We start from the raw sequence: 20457 nt of genomic DNA on the forward strand, positions 1-20457 counted from the left end.
TTTTTTAAATGTGCCCAGTAATTTGCCAAAATTGTTATATCAGAATAATGTGTGAGAAAGCATAGTCAAACCCTTTTCCTTGTTAATTGTTCATGAAGTTGTCAGCTTTAGGTTAAATGATTTCAAATTATATAAAGTAAATAATTTATTAATTTTTAATATTAAAAACTCTTTTCTTCTAAGACTCCTTTCTACGAAACCGTTCAAGTTCTGACCATGAAGCTACAGCCATGATGAAAGCTCAGTTTATGAGTCTCTGGGATGGTTTGGACACTGATCACAGCTGCCAGGTATTGGAGAGAAATGAGCCTTGTACTCGTTCTGCGGTGGTGGTGGTGGTGGTGGTAATAGGAAATGGCTTTTTTTACATAAGTCTTCATAATTAAACTGATCTGAAAGAACATGGTTTATATACATTTTCATCTGTTTTGAGGGCTTCATGTTTAATAAAATGTGAAGAGACTGCCTCAGTGCCTTAAATGTAGCAGAAGAGAAAAACCCAGGATGACTCTCCTTGGAACTTTTAGGACCATTATACCAAAGAGGCAGTGACAGTGGCTCTGGGATGTTTGTTTTGACTCTGGCTATAAGTCCTTACAGTTTCTGTTCTCAGTTCCTAAGTTACTTGTTTTCACTTTACCATCTTCATTAATTACCTGAAACATACACACTTTCTCACTTCCTGTTATATGTGCCTTCCTTTAGATTTTTTTCTTTTTTAAATATTTTATTTATTTATCTTTAGAGGGAAAGGGAAGGAGAGAGGGAGAGAAACATCAATGTATGGTTGCCTTTCGTCCGTCCCCTGCTGGGAACTGGCCTGCAGGGAACTGGCCTGCAGGGAACTGGTCTGCAACCTAGGCACGTGCCCTGACTGGGAATCGAACCGCGATTGTCTGGTTCACAGGCCTGCGCTCAATCCACTGAGCTATACCAGCCAGGGCCTGGATTTCTGATTTTGTGTTAAGACAGTCTTCTGTCCTAGACTCTGCCTCTCTTTGCTTCAGAACTTGAAAACCGAAGTTATGGCACCCTGGTGTTCCGCCGCAGAGAAAGCCAGCTGTTGTTACCCGCTGTTTGGGTTCCCGTTTTCACTTAATTCTTCACCCATCAATATTTCATACTTTCTTGCCAGCTCAATGATTCATTTTAAAAGAAAATTAAAATAAAAAAGACTATCTGGCATGGTTGTTTTTTTTTTTTTTTGCCACATTGCCAAAAATGGAAGTTCTAGAACAGTTTTGTCTGTTTCTATTTATATCTTCTGGAAAAGTTTTGAAAAAGTTAACAATAGTGTTTTGTTTCTTTATTTTATTTTCTACTTTGTAATCTGTTTTTGCCATTTTATAAAAACTATATTTAGAATCACATTTGTATTACTTCTAAAATATTACTGCTTCGAATATTGTTTCTTTTCCATTCCCCGCATGTTCTCCCTATGGAGGGCCAGTTGGAGGCACCTTATTTATAATCCATGTGTTTTAACTTCTTTTTCCTGTTTTCTTTCCTTTGTTGTATTACAATCTAGGTAATTTCTTTACCTCTTCTAATTTGATCATTCTAAATTCATTTAGGTCTCTTTTGTTTAACCCTTTCATTGTGTATATTATTTCAGTCATTAACTTTTTTAGTTCTAAAAACCTCCTTAAATTTTTTTTCAAGATTGTAATTTTTTTTTTTTCCATGAGCTCCTGCCCATCAATTTACATTTCCTATTGGATTAGTAATCTAGAGAGCCCTGGCATCAACTAGCTGTGTGACTTTAGCCAAATCATATAATCCCTCTATCAATAGAAGGTGTTACTATCTGTAAAAAGGGGGAAATAATATTCACCTCAGGATTATTGTACACTTTTAAGGAATTAATAGAAGTAAGGTGCTTATAACAATGCTTTGTATATATTTACTATAAAAATATTTGAATGTGATTTTTTATTACTCCTTTATTCCTTTACACATGTTAAAGGAATAAAGTACTTTATAAAGTACTTTATAATCTGTATTCAGTAATTCTTTTTTAAATACTTTATTTATGTTTAGAGAGAAGGGAAGGGAGGGAGAAAGAAGGGGAGAGAAACATCAATGTGTGGTTGCCTCTTGTATACCGCCAACTGGGGACCCCAACCACAACCCAGGCATGTGCCCCAACTGGGAATCGAGCCAGCGATCTTCTGGTTCACAGTCTGGCACTCAGTCTACTGAGCCCAGGGCAATAGTCAATAATTCTAGTATGACTTTGTATGTATCTGTTTCTGTCATTTGTTTGAGTTTATGGTGGTTATGTCCTAGAGTGTTTTGTGATTTCATGGGGGAGAAAATCGTATTTGGTAGAACTTTGTGTGTGAATTTTTGGAACTATGTTGAAGATTGGTAGCTGTAAGAGGATTTTTGTATTTGTCTTTTGCTGTATATTTTTCCCCAACACAACTAGGTAAATTTAGGCCCAAGATCCATGTGAGCTGACCAAGAACCATGAAGTCTCTGGGATTTCATGTGGGTGTATGTCTTTATATATCTTTCTAATAATCAAGGCTTGACTCTGCCGAGTGAGTTTTCTAATGTTTTGCCGCTTTTCTCAGGCTGTTGTACTTCATGAGTACAACTTTATGGAGGGTGCCCTCTCATCAGGCCAGTGCACACCCTACTCTCTGAGGTTTACACATTTTCATAATGTGGTCAGCTTCTACCCTTGCTTCCCTCCTAAGGCTTCGTTACTGGCCTCAGCTTAATTCCTTTAGTTTTTTGAAGATTTGTTGATTAATTTATGAGTTTTTAAAATACTTTATTATTTTCCCTGGCTGGTATGGCTCAGTGTATTGAGCGCTGGCTTATGAACTGAAAGGTCACTGGTTCAATTCCCAGTCAGGGCACATGCCTGGGTTGCTAGCCAGGTCTCTTCCCCTTTGTCTCTAAATAAGTAAGTAAGTAAGTAAGTAAGTAAGTAAATAAATAAATAAATAAATAAAAATACTTTATTATTTACGTGTGTTTTGTGGACAGAGGGGTAAAGAATCTTCCATATCTACCATATTACCATAAATCAAAAGCAGTAAACATATTATTTTCAGGAGGAAAATTTAGCCACATGCCCTCCTTTTATATCACCTTTATGGAAGTACAATTTCATTAAGGGGAATTTGCTTTTAGTGTTTGTTGGATGATTAGAGAAGAAAGCATAACAAATTTATGCAACATTAATAGAAATTATTTATTAATAATTGGTTCTAGTAAGTCCCTTCATTGGGAGTAGTTTATAGGTTTCCTAAAATGATTATTCTCCTAAGCAACAGAATTTAAAGTACTTAGAAAATTGAATAGTTTAGGCCATGTAAGAGAGAATTATAGTATTAGTATTATATCCTATCCTATTTACAGTTTTATTTTTATTTTTTAGATCTTATGTATATTTAGAGAGAGGGAAAGGGAGGAAGAGGAGGGAGAGAAACATTAATGGATGAGAGAAGCATCAATCAGTTGCCTCTCGTATGACCCCAACCAGCGACCTGGCCTGCAGCCCAGTCACGCATGTTCCCTGACCTGGAATCAAACTGGTAACCCTTCCCTCTGTGGGATGACACTCAACCCATTAAGCCACACAAATCTGGGCAGATTATAGTTTTAAAAGCCAAGGGGAAACAACCTGAAACTGAATTTCAGAACGTAGTTCCTCATCACACTAATAGCACTGTTTTCATTATGGCAGGTTTTTATTGAAGAGAGGAAATAAAGATGTTACTTTTTCATGAAACTCCAGCAACAATTTTTATTACCCTTTTTGTGTTGAGGGGGTTAGAATTGACATTATTAATTTGAATAACAGTTTTAGACATATTCTTTTTTGATATGAACCAGTTAGTTTTTCTCTAAAATTGTCTGTTCTATTACTGTGGATGGAGTCTGGTACCCCAGAAAGCTTTCTTGTATGTCTGCTAAGGCCACAAAGGAAACAAAAATAGTTGAATGATTCAGTTAAACCTGTCACTGCTACTGGAAGTCTAAGTTAGTGAATAACATATTCTTCATCTTGACAGACATGAGACATAAAAGATAATAGCGTTTTAACTTAGTCATCAACATAAAGTTTTAAGGCATAAATTTAGATCCAAATATTTTAAATGTGAAATAATAAAATATTTATCCTGATATTTTATTGTAAAGATTTTTAGAAGTCTCAACTAATACCTAAAAGGTACATTAAATTTGTTGCATAAATACTGAAAAGTTACTGTTGCTTCCTATTTTGAATTTTAGCTCATTTACACTAGATAAAGATAATATATATGTAAAGGTAACTTTTTTTTTGCCCCTTCAAATCGCTCCTTAAAATTTGCTTCTTGCCCTGGCTGGTGTGGTTCAGTGAATTAAGCGCTGGCCTGCAAACTGAAAAGTGGCTGTTTTGATTCCCAGTCAGGGCACGTGCTTGGGTTGTGGGCCAGGTCCCCATTTGGGGGCGTGCGAAAGGAAACTGATTGATATATCTCTCTCACATTGATGTTTCTCTCCCTCTCTGCCTCCCTTCCCTTCTCTCTAAAAGTAAATAAAATCTTTTAAAAAATTGCTTCAAGTGAAACTGCAAGTAGTTTCACTCTTGATTTTTCATAATGAATATCTGTTATTATCTTCTGTGTATTCATTAGGCCATGTTATGCTAAATTTATTTGGATTTCTTGGTCTTAATTTTAAGCATTCCATCTTCCATCCTGAGGTTTTTTTGTTTTGTTTTAGGCTGTTTGTTTACTTAGAATGTTTCTCAAAATATAGCCTGGTTCCAGTTTATGTCAGGTACTGCCTCATATACAGTGCCTTTTGTGAGTCTCTACTACCTAACATGGTCAGTCTTCAATGTGCCACCCTATCACTTTGAGTATCTCTTCTCTTACACTCCACCTCAAACTGTACTTCATTTATCCTTTATCTCACTCAGTTCATTTGATCACTTTAAGACTTTTTTGGTTTACATTTTGTAGATAGTTTCCTTACTAATTTTATGGAGTTGCAGATAGTCAATAAAGAAAACAAGTAAGAGCATTAATATTTTGATTTTTTTAGGAACACTTAACCCGAACACAAAATTGCGTTGTAGAACTAAAATTTCTCAAATATGTATTTGTAATTATATTTTTCCCCCCTAGGTGGCAGCCTCTTACAGTTAATTGAAAGTATATGGCTCTTTAATATTATTAAGTGTAGAAGAAGAATATAAGATTTAATAGATCTTTCAACATGTTCTGGAGTTAGGCTTCTGATTATTGCAGAAATCTAAGACCTCTTAGGCTAAAATAAAACAATATGAAAGAAATTAAACTTTCTATTAGAATACCAGTAAGTTTCATTTTGGATAGCTAATGTGTGCTATTACTGGGTTATATAGAAATATCAACAGTAATGATAATATTGAAGCCCTTTAGAAATAAACTTGTTTTATATATCTTTATCTTTGTTTGTATTGATTTTTTATCTCTACATCCTTTATAAATAAGTGACATTGACCCAGAGATTGGCAGGGTCACCAGCATTTTTTTAAAATTCTGCCCAGAATTTTGATTATTACTTTTATTCTGTTGCCCTTGTTTGAAGTTGGATTGCTTGAGGTTTTATTAGCATTGAGAAGATCCCATCTGTAGTGATGATGTATACTGTGAGATGATGATGTGAAATGTAGAGGAAAAAGTACATACCTGTTACTATTACCAGACTTAGGGGAAATGATTCTCTCTTTAATATTATTGTCAAGGGACTTGAAATATTCCCGTGTATTCCTAAGCCATAACGTAAGTGGCTTTCAGTTATTCAGTGTATAGCCATTGAGTAATCATATTTTGCAAACTACAATAGTTTAAAAAAGAAAAATCTTACAAGCTTTGCTATCCTCTGACCTATTTAGGATTAACTTTGATTTGTATCTTAAGTATTTGAGTAATACATATTGGATTAATACCAGATTTCTTATAGAAGATTAAACGCCACTTAATTTTCTATATTTTCTAAGCCCTGTTAATAACAACTTAAAAGAAATATTATTGTTGGACTTAACATCGTTTTCTTTATCTATTTAGGTCATAGTGATGGGAGCCACTAATCGTCCTCAGGATCTGGACTCAGCTATCATGAGAAGAATGCCTACAAGATTTCATATCAACCAGCCTGTAGGTGGTTTTGATGCATGTTATGAACAGTGAAATACTTACTTATTTAAGGTCTTTACCTGTGATTTCAAGAAGGGAATAATTTTTTTTTAATAGTTCTTATTTATGATGGGCGGGGAAGGAATAGGGCAAGAATCCACACAATTGCTTCTTTGTTCTTTCTTGCTTTTTCTTATTTCTTTTTTTTCCCCTAAGCTCAGTATCATTTGCTTCTCCTCAGAGTATACAATTGTGTTAAGATTGCCCAGATCACTTCAGTGGCTTTCTTTTGACATAGAAAGTTAGCAGGTTATCTATGGAAGATACATACAAAAGTCTATAGTTTTGGTTTAGCATAGGATGAAATTAGGGGCTTTGGGGGCTGACAGGATAAACGGTTGGGATCTGTTTGATTAATTATTGACAGTTACAGTCAGTGCTTTTCCTTTGACAGAATTAATGATTAGCCAGTAGCTAAGATACTACACTTAAACTTACTGGGAATGTGAGGGTGATGCTGAACTAATACTGTCTTCTTTCAAGCATTCCTTTCTTAGTTAAGAACTACCCTCAAGTAGATGCTTATAATTTATTAATACTCTGATTTTTGCACAGAATGCTCAGAACTTGAATTTTCTCTGCCTTTAGATAGAAGAAAGAAAGAAAACATGGTTAGTAATGGAAGAGATGCACTATACAATCAGTGTTACATGTATAGCTATGTAGACAGACTTCTAGGATTGTTCCTCTCAAATTTTGAATTAAATATCTTCAAATCTTGAAGTAAAAATATTATAATTCATTTACAACCTCTGGGTAAAAATTCTTTGTCCTACTTTATATTCTGCAGCTTATCAGATCAGTTCATGGAAGCAAACCTGTTCCCTAAAAATCGATGGTTGCAGCCTCTATAAAATGCTCCGGTCCACTATTTGCTATAGCTACAACCTCTGGTTCCTCTGAGAGTACGCACATGCTTAACCCCACTGTATTAGAAAATTTACCTGGAAAATCAGTGAGGAGAAAATTTTTTAACTTGATGTAGGAGACTATACAATTTATTTTTTATGACTAACACGTATTGAGCATTCATATTAATCAGTCACCAGTGAGGTTCTGGTGACTGGGAGATGGGCCTGTCCTCAAAAAACTGTGTTGCAGTGTAGTCATACATGTAAATAAGAAACGTAAAATATATTTTACAAAGGTATGTTTAAAGAACTGTGAGAACCTGAGATGATGAGAACTAATAGTTCTGTCTGAGGAGTTTATCACATTTACACAGTCCAGCTGGGTTTTGAAGGATGGTAGGAAATTAATAGGAAGTGAGGCAAGGAAGAGCTTTTCTGCCAAAATGAGCAAAGGCAAGGTGTGGAAGCTCATGTTTAGCTGTGATTCTGGGGTAGTTCTGTTAGGGCATCAAGGAAAACAGATGATGGGACTGAACACGTAGACTTCTGCCAGATTTAGATGAACTTGTTATGCTTCACGCAAAAATTTTGATTTTATTTTGTTAATTAGACATCAAAACATTTTCACGGAAAATTAGTTTACCTCAGTTGTTTAAAGACGAAGAGTACATTGATAGACTCTGCCTGTAGTCCAGTAGAAAAGAAAGTAGAATACAAGTAGTGTAGAACACAGGACACACAGCCTGGAAAGTACACTTTACTAAAGTTTCAGGTTTAGTATTACGAGTTATCAAAATGAGTTGTAAAAGATTTAACAAATTTGTTATGTATCAGTACTGTTGATGTAGAAATGGGGATTTTGTAACCCTCTTTTCATTTTGTTTTTAGAGAAGATGGTATTTTTTTTAATTGCAAAACTATACAGTGTCAAACTGTATGATTAACCTTACCTTAAAACTCCTCTCCAAGTTAAATGTTAATTTTTAAATAAGTAGTTTTGGGTGATCACCTAATATACCAAATTCACCTTCATACTTACACAGTTAAGTTACAGAAACAGTGGAGTTTGATTTTGTTTTTCAGGTCATTTGATTTGATATTCATTATAATTGGCTTTGTTTTTTCAGTGGTTGTGGGAATAGGGATGACTTCAGCCATAATGATTCTTAAAAGCATTTATACTTACTGTATGTAACATGTTCAGTTACAGCTTTTATTCTCTGGCATAATATGAAGCATCATTGGGGAGCACATATAGGCAGGCATATGAACAAATGTACATCAACCCTAAATAACTCACTCATGTAAATTAGTGAACATGGAAGTTATATGTTAAAGTGGAGGAGCTGAAGGGGCACTGTTGCCATCTCTCCAATTACTGGTAAAAATTTTATGGCACTGATGTTCTCAAGTTTTCTTAAGTGAAGGAACTGGGTTTGCAGAGCAGTAGAGGAATGTCGTTGGTGGTCATGGGTGTTCGTCTACTCACTAAAAAAACACCGAAGGGCATGTTAGCTCCCAGACATTGTTCTAGGTGTTGGGGAGTCAGAATAAGAAGATACAGTTGAATAGGACAACCACACATAATTATGGTAGTCACTAGTGTCCATAACCTCTGTCAAGAGTTTCTGTCAGGTAGTTCGCAGGGAAGGAAAGAAACATAAGGAAACCTAGTTGATCCTTATTTATTTATTTATTTATTTATTTATTTATTTAAAACTAACTGGAAATTATTTTGGTTTTAGGCTCTAAAACAAAGAGAAGCAATCCTAAAACTCATCTTGAAAAATGAAAATGTGAGTAGAAAATTACGTTTTTTCCCCATCCTATAAATATCAAGTTTATGTCCATTAAATCATTTTAGAAAGAAATGAACAAGAAAGTTGAGAATAATGGAACTTTAAACTTAAATCATGAAAATCTTGGCTGGCCATGTAACTTAATAACTATGGTATACTTGAACTAATTAAAGATAATCTCTTTACAAAGCCATCTGTTTTCATATCTACAGATTAAAATTCTCCTTGACATTTTTCAGACTGTTTTCCTATCATATAAGATGTTTATTTTTGTACAGAAATATGAGGGTTTTGTTTTTTATTTAATTACAGTATTTTTGAAGTTGGAATTTAGATTTTAAAAGACGGTAATCAAAATCTTCAGTAGTTTGTGTTTTAGGTTTTTAATCAGATTTAAAACCTTGTTCTCACTTGGAAATTAAAGATGATGCCAACAATAAGATACAATAATTTCCAGAATGTAAATTAAATGCTATTTGTAAAATGCTTATAGGACCATGTAAGTGTGCAGCCAGTGGTAGGTAATATAAATAACTGCACATGAGTGCAGTTCTTTCAAGCTACTTTAGAAGTTTGTTAGCTTATTCCAGCATTGCTCCCAGTATTCAAAACCTTTTTTAATTTTGGAATTGCCTTCATAGTTGCCTATAGAAAACAATTCTCATTACTTTGTGGTTTATCTAATAGCTGTTATCTTTTAAAATAAAAAAAAAGCCCTCACCCAAGGATATGCTTATTGATTTGAGAGAGAGAGAGTGACACATCAGTTTGAGAGAGAAACATTGATCATTTGCTTCCCATGTGCCTTCGACTGGGAGCAGAACCCCCAACCTACCTGTGTGCCCTGATCAGGTATTGAACCTGCAACTTCTTGGTGCACAGGATGATGCTCCAACCATCTGAGCAGCTGGCCAGGGCTAATAGCTGTTACGTGAAGGGATTCTCTTAGAGTCTTTGCCTTGTGCCAAGCATTGTGGCGAGATAGTGACCCTTGAGCAGCACTAGATTGAACAGTGTGTGTCCACTTATGTGCGGAATTTAAAAAAATAATTACATATAATGCTATAAATGTATTTTGTCTTCCTTATGATTTTCTTAATAACATTTTCTTTTCTCTGGCTGGCTTTATTATTCTTATGTATGTAATACAGATAACATACAAAATATATGTCACTGAACTGTTCATGTTATTGGTAAGGCTTCTGGTCAACAGTAGGCTATTAGTAGTGAAGTTTGTGGGGAGTCAGAAGTTACGTGTGGATTTTTGACTACATGGAGACTGTTGCCCCTTAAGCCCCCATGTTGTTCAGGGGTCAACTGTACGTTGTTTTATTTAATGCTCAATTCATAGAAGGAGTCCATACTAGTACTATTTTACAGTTGAGGAAAGTGAAACCCAAATAAGTTACATTAGAATATGAGTTGCTCAGGCTCACAAAGCAAAGCAGTGATGGAGCCTTTCTTGTAATCATTACAGTATGCTACCTGCTAGTTAATCTTGCTTCCCCAGTGACTGGAGTCTTCTCCTTTTTGTTCTTTTTTCATCCTTGTTTTGTTCATCTTTGTAACTTTATCACTGTCGTGCAAGACATTTACGAATGGTTAGAACATAGTGTGGCCCCAGAAGAGGCTTCACAGCACAGGGTGGAAGTAGTGATTGCTGTAGGGAGGAATGCTCATTTGTAACATCTCAGGGCATAATTTGGAAGGTCTTTCTAAGTAGCTTTTTAAATTTATGAAAGATTTGAAACATATACACAAATAACCTTATATCTAAACCCAGATTTAACCGGTAATCTTAACATATTTTGCTTTGCATCCCCCGAATCACCACCATTGGTGGTCCACTACCTTGAAGTTGGTGGTGTGCATTAGTTCCAGTGAGGGGTGTGGGTAGTTACATTAATTCAGGTGCGGACTGTGTTTACTTGTTCATTATTACAAACAGTAGGGAAATTAGATCACTGTATGTGTCTGATTTCAAATGTATGCTTGTAAGAATTCCTCAGATACAAAAAAGTATAAATTATAATTGAAAGAGAAAGAAAAATGTGCAAGGACAGGGTACTGGGAAAACATTTGCAACATTATAACTAACAAAGGACAATATCAAAATTATACAAAATTACTGTAAGCAGTTTGTCAAGTTTTATTTGTACATTATTGGATTATAGGTGCTAACTATAACCATCCCTAGGAACTTAGTGTCTACTGTCAGTATATGAAACAAGAGTTTAAAATCTCCCAATGCTTTTGTGGACTTGTTCATTTCTCTATGGAATTATGTTAATTTTGCCGTGTGTGTTTTGAAACCATGTTATTAGATGTTTACCAGTGCAGAATTGTTATATTTTGCTGATGAATTATTTTCTATCATTACGTAATGATTTCCAAATTATGCACTTTGAGTAAAAAACAAAATCTGTTGAGCTGATGGACACAGAACTACATTAGCTTTCTTTTTGTTAATACTTGCCTTGCATATCATTTTCGATTTTCTACTTTCAATTTTGGCCTTTTTCCTTTCAAATGTAACACTAAGCCTATTCTTTTTTTGTGTTTTTTTTTAAGATTTTATTTAGTTATCTTTAGAGGGGAAGGGAAGGAGAGAGGGAGAGAAATACCAATGTATGGTTGCCTCTCATGGGTCCGCTGCTGGGAAATGGCCTGCAACCCAGGCATGTGCCCTGACTGGGAATCGAACGTTGAGCCTTTGGTTTGCAGGCCTGTGCTCAATCCACTGAGCTGCACCAGCCAGGGCTAAGTCTGTTCTTTTACCTTTTGACAGGATGTGGCTGTTACAAACCTCAAAGAACTGCATTTTGTTTTTTATACAGTATGATCTTGTCTTTCAACAGCCTGGTTTACTCTGTTTGCATTTGCGATTGCTCATCAATTTAGATTCATTCCTTCTTATTTTAGTGCTTTCCATGTAGTATGCTTCGTTTTGCTTTCTCTCCACATAATGCACCCCTACCCTGTGTTCTTTAGTGTTGCTTTTATGTTCTTTATTCCTCCACTGGTTTGGAAGTTACACATTCTCTTTGATTGGTACCCTTGAAACTTAGTGGTACCCTTGAATTGTTTTGACATATATACTTAAAGTCCAGGCTGATAATAGAGCTGCCCTCTTTCCAATAATCTTACGACTTCAGAATGCCTTGATGTACATGTCCCCTGTTCATTACATTTTCTTACTGTCTAGCATTTTAGTTCTACATGGTTTCTCTACCCCAAATTATTCTTTTCTTTTTTTTTTAAGACTTTAATTTATTTATCTTTAGAGGGGAAGGGAAGGAGAAAGGAGGAGAAACATCAATGTATGGTTGCCTTTCATGCGTCCCCTGCTGGGAACTGGCCTGCAGGGAACCGGCCTGCAGGGAACTGGCCTGCAACCCAGGCATGTGCCCTGACTGGGAATCGAACCGCAATTGTCTGGTTCGCAGGTCCGTGCTCAATCCACTGAGCTATACCAGCCAGGGCCCAAATTATTCTTAATACTGTTTATATAGTATAGCTTATTTAGATTTATCTGTATGTTTACTGTTTTCTTTGCTTGTCACTACCGTTTGCCTCTCACACCTCCCTTCTGAGATCACTTTTCTTTTTTATCGAAGGCTGTGATTTCTCTTTATTGAATCCCCAACTTTAGGAATCAGAATATTGTCATGTGGGGTCACAGTTGCAGAGTTGACAATAGAGCCGGTGCCCTCTCACCTCCAAGTCCCTATCCTTGTGTAAAGTTGCTCTTCTTTCTGAGACAGTGGGCCTTCCACAAAAACAAATGGGAATTTAGTAACTAATAAAGGTGCCATTTCAAACCAGTGGGGGAAAGTAAACGTTAGGGCAAATGGTTAGTTATATGGGGGAATGGAGCTGGGCCTCTAATACATTGTGTTCAAATCCTAGATCTGGCAATGGTGTGACCTTGGATAATTTATTTAACCTTTTCAGGTCTCGCTGTTTTCTGAAAATGAAAATGAGAATACTTAACTGACAGGATTAAATGAGAATAATACATACAAAGTGAATAACACAATAATTTAATAGATGGTAATTATTACAAGTACTTTCTTTTCTTGCCTTTTTTCTCTTCATCTACATATAAGTTTGGTATGATTATATTATCCCAAGTCTGTTATGTTCCTAGTGCAGTCACTTAATTGCCTTGACTATTTATATAAAGCTTAGGTTAGAGAGTAAGACTGTAAGTGCTGAATTAATATTGAGGTAGTAGAATACCAAAGCATTACAGTTAAAATGGATGTTAGAGTATTTCAATGGAATATGTTTTTTGTAATGAGTTTAGGACTTAAATGATGCAGGCCATTTGCCAGGTGTGTTGCATATATTACAGAAAAGTGTTAACATGGGTTCTTCCTATAGTTACTGAAATGAATCCAGCATTGTTTGAATATTTCTTCACTATCACTCCATGATATATATTTACTGAGATTACTTCACTCTTTGGTCATAATAACAATTAATAAAAATGAGATTTCAAATTTTAAGCTTTTATGGTTAAAAAAACTTCTAGAAACTGAAAATACTCTTTAATGACTGTTCTTCCATGCTATTCCAATGTGCTTACCATTCTTTTGTTCTGAGAAGAGTGTTTGGATATATCCTTTGCGGTGTATTTTATGTTTATTTTTTAAGTGTGTTTTTTTACATGTTTGTTTAAGGTGGATAGGCATGTGGACCTGCTAGAAGTTGCCCAGGAAACTGACGGGTTTTCAGGAAGCGACCTAAAAGAGATGTGTCGAGATGCTGCCCTCCTCTGTGTCAGGGAGTATGTCAATTCTACATCAGAAGAAAGGTGTGTGTATATAGAGTCGATCTCTATATTTATCAAATCCTTTTAGAGCTTTTAGGTTAGTTTCTTTTATTTTTCTTTACAATACCAACTCTGCTTATGGAATAAAAGGTAAGTTTGAACTAACAATCTCCCCAACTTTATTGTTCTTTTTAATTACTTATTTATTTATTTAAAGATTTTATTTATTTATCTTTAGAGGGGAAGGGAAGGAGAGAGGGAGAGAAACGTCAATGTATGGTTGCCTAATGTATTTACTAAACTAAGAAACCATTTGTCAATGCAGCAAATTTCACTTGAAACCAGTTTCAAAGTATGATGAGCTTGAGAAACCAATTTTGTACCAGCCTTATTCCAGCAAAGATACTACTGAACTGGAATAACTCAGCCCTGATGAACCATGTCGTGTAAGGAAGTTTTCCAAAAGGCTGCTTATCCTGAGCCAGTGTAACATTGCAGTTCTAAACCCCTGTTCAAAGCACCAACCTTCTTAATGAAGAATTTCTATGACTCTGGCAAGCTAGTGTACTTTGGGAGCATGTGTTGAATGAGTTCTCCATCTCTTGCCCTTTTGTTTCTTATTCTCCCTTCTTCATCCTCCTGAGGCTTTCACTCCAAGTGACTTGGATTTACCTGTTACATTCTTGTGTTTAATTACAGTATATTGCCATAGAAAAAATGCTTCTCTTGGTATAGAAAGGTTTGCATGAAAACTACCCTTTTAACCGCAGCAAGTTATGCACTAGTTCCAGACCTTTCTTTAGTGTTCCCTTGAGCCCTGTCATAACAGAGGGCAACTTCATTTGTTTATTTATTGCCAGATTGATCCAACTACTCTGGAGCTAAAGTTAGGAATACTTTTGACCTTTGTAGCCAGCCCATCTGCTGAAGGTCTTTATTCTTGTATATAAGATTAATAGAACAGCAGAACAACTTCTGTATAATTATTTATGCTTAAATAAAGTTATGTTAATAATGAGAGTTCTGTTTTTCTGCTGTCATCAAAACCCCGAAAATTTTAGAGTCCAGCACAAATAATGCCCCTTTTTTATTACAAAATCTTTCATTACAAAATCATAAGTATGTAATTCTGTAACATAACAGTATCACACTTGAGCACACCATGACATTCTAGGTGGAATGTTCAGATTAGAACGATAACTTATTACACCCATGTTATTACTGTACCAACCACACTCAAGCAGGCCTTACTTCTGGGCCCTTTATTTCTTTGTGAAAAATCTAGCCAATAGATTTGGATTATCATAACTATTTCCCCAAATGTTTTTTCCTTAGTATCTATAAATTACAAAGGAGACATTATATACTGTGTTTTGTTTTTCTCAGTATTATTATTGAATGGGGGGAGGACTTAGATTAGTTGGTTTTTATTAATAGTAAAGAATTTTCAGTTCATCAAAAGCTAAACATATAAATATACAAGTAGGAAAGCTACTCTTTAATTCCAGTTTTCATGGGAATAACCTTTGACTCCTTGATTGGAGTTAATAGCTCCACTTGGGCAGGCTGACACACCTTTATGTAACATTTTCACCACATGCTTCTGCACTGCCCTTGAGGTCTTAGTGGGAAGTGGGCGGTTTTCCTTACCACAGCTGTCGTGTTTACGGCAGCCACCACAGCTTCCTGCCTTTTCGCGGTCCATGCTTTTTAAAAACCTAAGACTTAGAAATGAAGATCTCAAGGAGGGTTAGCAACAGGGGAGTGGGAGGAAGAGAAGGGGGGAGAAGGTACAGAAAATAAGTAGCGTAGACAGTAGATAGAAAATTGACGGGGGGGGCAAGAATAGTGTGGGAAATATAGAATCTAAAGAACTTGAGACACATGGTCATAAACTAAAGGGGGGTAATGGTGGGGATGGGGGGTAGGATGGGGAAATGAAGGGGGGAATAGAACAACTGTAATGGCATAATCAATAAAAAAAATAAATTAAAAAAAAGAAAAACCTAAGACTTGTGTGTGCATAGGTAACTCCTGACAGAGTCCACATGAAGCTTTTAATTGTGGCGGTCTTTGGGGTCTGAAATGGGAAAGAGATGTTAGTTTTTAATCATGGTAAGATATTTTAGGGAGGTGTGTTCTAAAGTTACTTGAACGTTTGGTGGTTTTGTTTGCATTTTAGCCACGACGAAGATGAAATTCGGCCTGTGCAACAGCAGGACCTGCATCGGGCAATTGAAAAGATGAAGAAATCAAAGGATGCGGCATTTCAGAATGTTTTAACACATGTTTGTTTAGATTAAGAGTAAAGGTCATTTGTACAGGTCAGCGGTCGGTGTGCCCTGTTAATCATTAGTGGAAACAGAATGAAAGCGGGAGTATTCTTTGAACAGCGAGGGAGTGGAATAACACTGGTTTTATACTCTGAATTCTAAGTTATTGAGACATAGCTGTTATATAAATGGTATTACCACTTGTCAGAAATCATGAGGAGGAACAATTTAATCCAGCCTGAGTGTAGGTGCTTGTGTTTGACCTTTTTAGCCATACATTGCAGCCTTATAGCATCTAAGCTGGTCGTAAGTAACAGTTCATATTATTGAGTCATTAGTGAGAGATGGGGATGTGGTTAAGTGCTGCTTTCTAGATACATGAGAGAGAGAGAGAGAGAGAGAGAGAGTGTGTGTGTGTGTGTGTGTGTGTGTATTAAATGTATATATTCACACATTTTATATTGACATTCTGTAGATATGTTTGAATATGGAAACTTTTTTTTACCCCAACTACTGAATCAAAAAGTACCAAATACTACATAGCAAAAATAAGATCGAATGTTGTATCTAAAAGGTACAGTGATTCAGCCATTTTCAGTTGTCACTTGTTTCAGCTTTTTTTTTTTAATTAAGTGTTTCCCTGCTGTTGAATAGTCGGAGTCTGCCACATCCGAATATTTAGGTGTGTGTCCGTTGTTTTGGTTGTCAGGATAATAATATGGGATGGTTTTCAGGCAGTTGCATGAGCAACACTGATTTCACCTGTCCGCGAGCACGCTGAGTAGAGACATTTTTAAATTGATAGACATAAAGGTGATTAAAAGTCATTCAGAAGAATGGCTTTGAAATTCCTCAGTGCCATACAGTACATGTAAGTGACTTTTCCTTTATTCATGTAATGTAACATAGTTCTGTTGTAACCATGATTTTTTTTAATGTTATTTTAAAGTTATATGTTCTTTATTTATGGTCAAATATAATTTGGTCATCAAAAATAAAATGGTAATTTAAAACAAGTAGCTTTTATTAAATGTGCTAAAAATACTCATTTTGTAATTGAAATTTTAAGTTTTCTTAGCCTATTATAAATTGTGCCCAGTCAGTGCAATCACACACAGAAAAAGGCCCCATATCGTGCCTGTAGTCACCGATGCTGTGCGCATCAGAACTCCGCCACAGCCTCTTCAACACACAGCCTGAGGAACACAGCACGCTGTGGTATTCAGGCACGTTCTGAATCATCAGAAAGATTAAACGATGCTTTATATGTTTTTGTTTTTATTGTATTTCTTTGAAAACTCTCAATCTCTATTTGTGAGTTATTGGATTAATGTCATTGGTAGTAAGTCTCTCACTAGAACCCTATTGAATGGTTTGCTGCTCTTCAGTTGTGCTTTGAGTGGCGGGTGGGGTAGAAGTCGTGGGAGAACACTCTGGATAACAAAAATCAAGTTTTGAAAAAATTGGAAAGATGATTGATAAATTGAGTGCAAAACACAAGGTACCAAAAAATATAGTCTCCACTTTAAAAATTATACTATTATTTTATAAATGTGTAATAAAGAGGTCCCTGTTAATTGATTTTTCTCTACGTAGGCCTTGTCTTTGTCAGTTATATAAAGTGTTCTGGCGTGGTTTTGGTTTATGGAACCTGCTATCGTGCTGTGTAGCTTTCACACTTTATAACACACATATTAGTGTTTAATCATTATTTTTGTTTTAGTATGAATTTCAGTAAGTACTAGTTTTAATCTGATGACATACTAATCAAAAATAAGAGGTGGCGTATTCCTTCCCATATCCCTTCTCTTTAGTTTCTCTTAAATTCAGAATATTCGATAGTAGTAGTTATTAAATTTATCATGGTTTTAATCATCAAATGAAGTTAGAGAACTACACTACTAATCCCAGCAATTATGGTTCATTTAGGTAACTTAATGCCTTAAAGTAATTGAGGAAACATTATTATTATTATTATTTTGCTAACAGTTTCTGGGTGAGAACGTGCATCTTCCCTAGGTGATCAACGTGGGGAAAGACCTTCTTATTTATGTATTTAGTTTTACTCAAATATTTTTGGGTGCATTATTACATGAGTTTCAGATGTACAACATAGTCATTCAGTATTTATGTACCTTACGGTTAATCACCACGATAAATCTAGTAACCATCTTTCACTGTACAAGTTACTACCGCAGGCTGTCTTCCCTCCAGTCGTACATCACGTCCTTGTTAACTCAGTTATTGTATAACTGGAAGTTTGTGCTCGTATTCCCTTCCATCTCCCTCCCCACCCCACAATCATCACTTTGTTTTCTATCTGTATGAATCTGCTTCCGTTTTGCTTTTTAGATTCTGCATATAAGTGAAATAGTAGAGTTTTTACCTTGCCTTATTTCAGTTTAGCCTCGTAGCCCATCCATGTTGTCATAAACGGCAAGATTTCATTCTTTTTCCATTCTTTTTTTATGGCTGAGTAACGTTCCACGTTGTGTGTGTGTGTGTGTGTGTGTGCGCGCGCGCGTGCGCGCATGCATGCTTGCGTTCACCACATGTTTACCCCACCCATCAGTCAGTGGATACTTAGGTCGCTTCTATATCTTGGCCACTGTGACTAATGCTGCAGTGAATACAGATAGGGATGCAAATATCTTTTCAAATTAGTGTTTTGGTTTTCCTTAGCTAGCTAGAAGTGGGATTGAGGAAACTTTAATGGATACTTTTAAAGAATATTTAGTGTTATATGACCCATCACTCTGATGTAGGGTATGCACGTGGCATATGTGGTTGGAATCTAGGTTCTCTCCTTTCGGGTATCGGGAGGAAAGCCAGATCTGGAGTTGGACTAAGTTTAAATCCAGGCTCCCCATTAACTGTTCTTAGACCGGTTATCTAACTTTGAGCCTCAGCTTCTCATTATAAACCTGTAGTGACAGTGGCACCATCCTACCGGGCTGTGTAGTGAAATGAGGCATAGAAAGCACCGATCACAGGGCCTGGCACAGTTACACTGCCCAGATGTTAGCTATCACATCATTACTTTTCCATACTGACGTCCATATCTGGTGACCAGGCTCACATGTTGAGTGTGCTCCACGCTCAAGTCAGTTCTGGGACCCTGAAGCCTACACTAAGGACTGAAATGGAACACCCGGGTAATGTCCTCTAAAAGCCTCATTGTTGAAAGACTTCTGATGCGTCTCAAAGTTTGCCAGACCTTTTTATAAAACAGTTTAGTACCTCAGTATTTGAATCAATTCAGTGTCTCCTTTATGATTTCTTTCTATCTCATTCAACCCCCTTCCTGCTCCCCATCCCCCCCACACATACACGTGCAGAGCGACCCAGCATTCATCATGTTTTCAAGAGCTAATTTGAGATCATCTGAATACTCTATATAGACTATAATAGCCTAACTTTAGCAGCTATAAGTACTCCTAGGTTTGGTGTTAGGTGAGTCTGTCTCAAGCCTTAAGTGTACCTGTAAGTATGGCAGCATCCCTCATTGGTAAGGGTTTTTTTTGTTTTGTTTTGTTTCATTGCATTTGTGTCGTTTGTTGACAAATGTTAACTTCCTTTGGCATAAAGAAAATAAATTGGATAATGTATATTTAAGAATTCTTTTTTTAGTTTCTCTTAAAGTCAGTATCAGAATATTGAATATTCTCATACACTGAGCATATATCCTGCATGACTAAAACCTTTAGCACCATCTAGGAGCCTCAAATAAAGCTATTGAATCATTCCATTCAGAGCTGACAGAAATACTTAGAGTGCCGCCATTATTAAATTTGTTGATTTAGCCATCAAACGTAGAGTTTCCTTAATGTCTCAAAAGTTAAAGCTCTCCTTACATGTACAGGTGAAAATTCTAAAACATGTTCATGCAGTTGTATTGAGAAGATACATAGTGTATATGCCAGATGCAAATGAGATCCAGCATAAACCATTTAGCAATGAGAGTGAAACCAAAATACTCTTGGTAGCACTGGTGTAAAATTTAAACTATTTTAACAGCTCATAAAGTGCTCATTATTCAGATGCTGAACAGGGAGTATATTTTTGTAATCGTCTAATATTTATAGTTCTAAATCTGTTTGAGAACACTTTTAGATATAAGCTTTGTGCTTTGAAATATGAGTTTTCCTCTAGCTTCCTGAAATTCTAAGAATAACCAAGGTACTTAAATAGAGGATGATACTATGTCACCCAGTATAATAGAGTCCTTTACAGACATGTCTGAGGGAGGTGAGCATTATCTACTGGGCTATAGTGTTACAAAGAGCATCAGGGAGGTTCTGTTGCTAGCAGGTACCTCCAGCTGACCTAAGCAATAGGGAATTTCTTTGAAGGATATTGGAGCTTATAAGATCAAAGGGAAGCTAAAGAACTGGGTTTAGGCTAGAAACTCCAAAAGTTCCAGAAAGGTTTTTGGTTTTGTTTTTAAATCAGGAATTGTGTAAGAATCTTGCTTTTATTCCTGCACTGGATTAAGTGAACTCCCAACTGCTTATCTTTAAATTATCCATTCAAGATTGAAAATCTGGGAGGTGAGTGTATAAACACCAGTCC

The 20457-nt window shown here is 36.0% G+C and overlaps 1 protein-coding gene across 1 annotated transcript in view; it reads left to right on the forward strand.

Annotated features, from left to right (window-relative positions):
• ATAD1 (ATPase family AAA domain containing 1) overlaps positions 1-19503 on the forward strand; it is a 43009-nt gene extending 23506 nt beyond the window's left edge. The window contains exons 6-10 of the mRNA XM_053663910.1: positions 184-290; positions 6057-6146; positions 8782-8832; positions 13521-13654; positions 15795-19503. Of these exons, the coding sequence (XP_053519885.1) occupies positions 184-290; positions 6057-6146; positions 8782-8832; positions 13521-13654; positions 15795-15915 (503 nt within the window). The 3' untranslated portion in view covers positions 15916-19503. The remainder of the gene's footprint in view (positions 1-183; positions 291-6056; positions 6147-8781; positions 8833-13520; positions 13655-15794) is intronic.
• Positions 19504-20457: the final 954 nt, after the last annotated feature.

The sequence above is a fragment of the Artibeus jamaicensis genome, unplaced genomic scaffold (assembly GCF_021234435.1).
Source record: "Artibeus jamaicensis isolate MK-2021 breed Jamaican fruit bat unplaced genomic scaffold, CSHL_Jam_final contig_332, whole genome shotgun sequence".
NCBI lineage: Eukaryota > Metazoa > Chordata > Mammalia > Chiroptera > Phyllostomidae > Artibeus > Artibeus jamaicensis.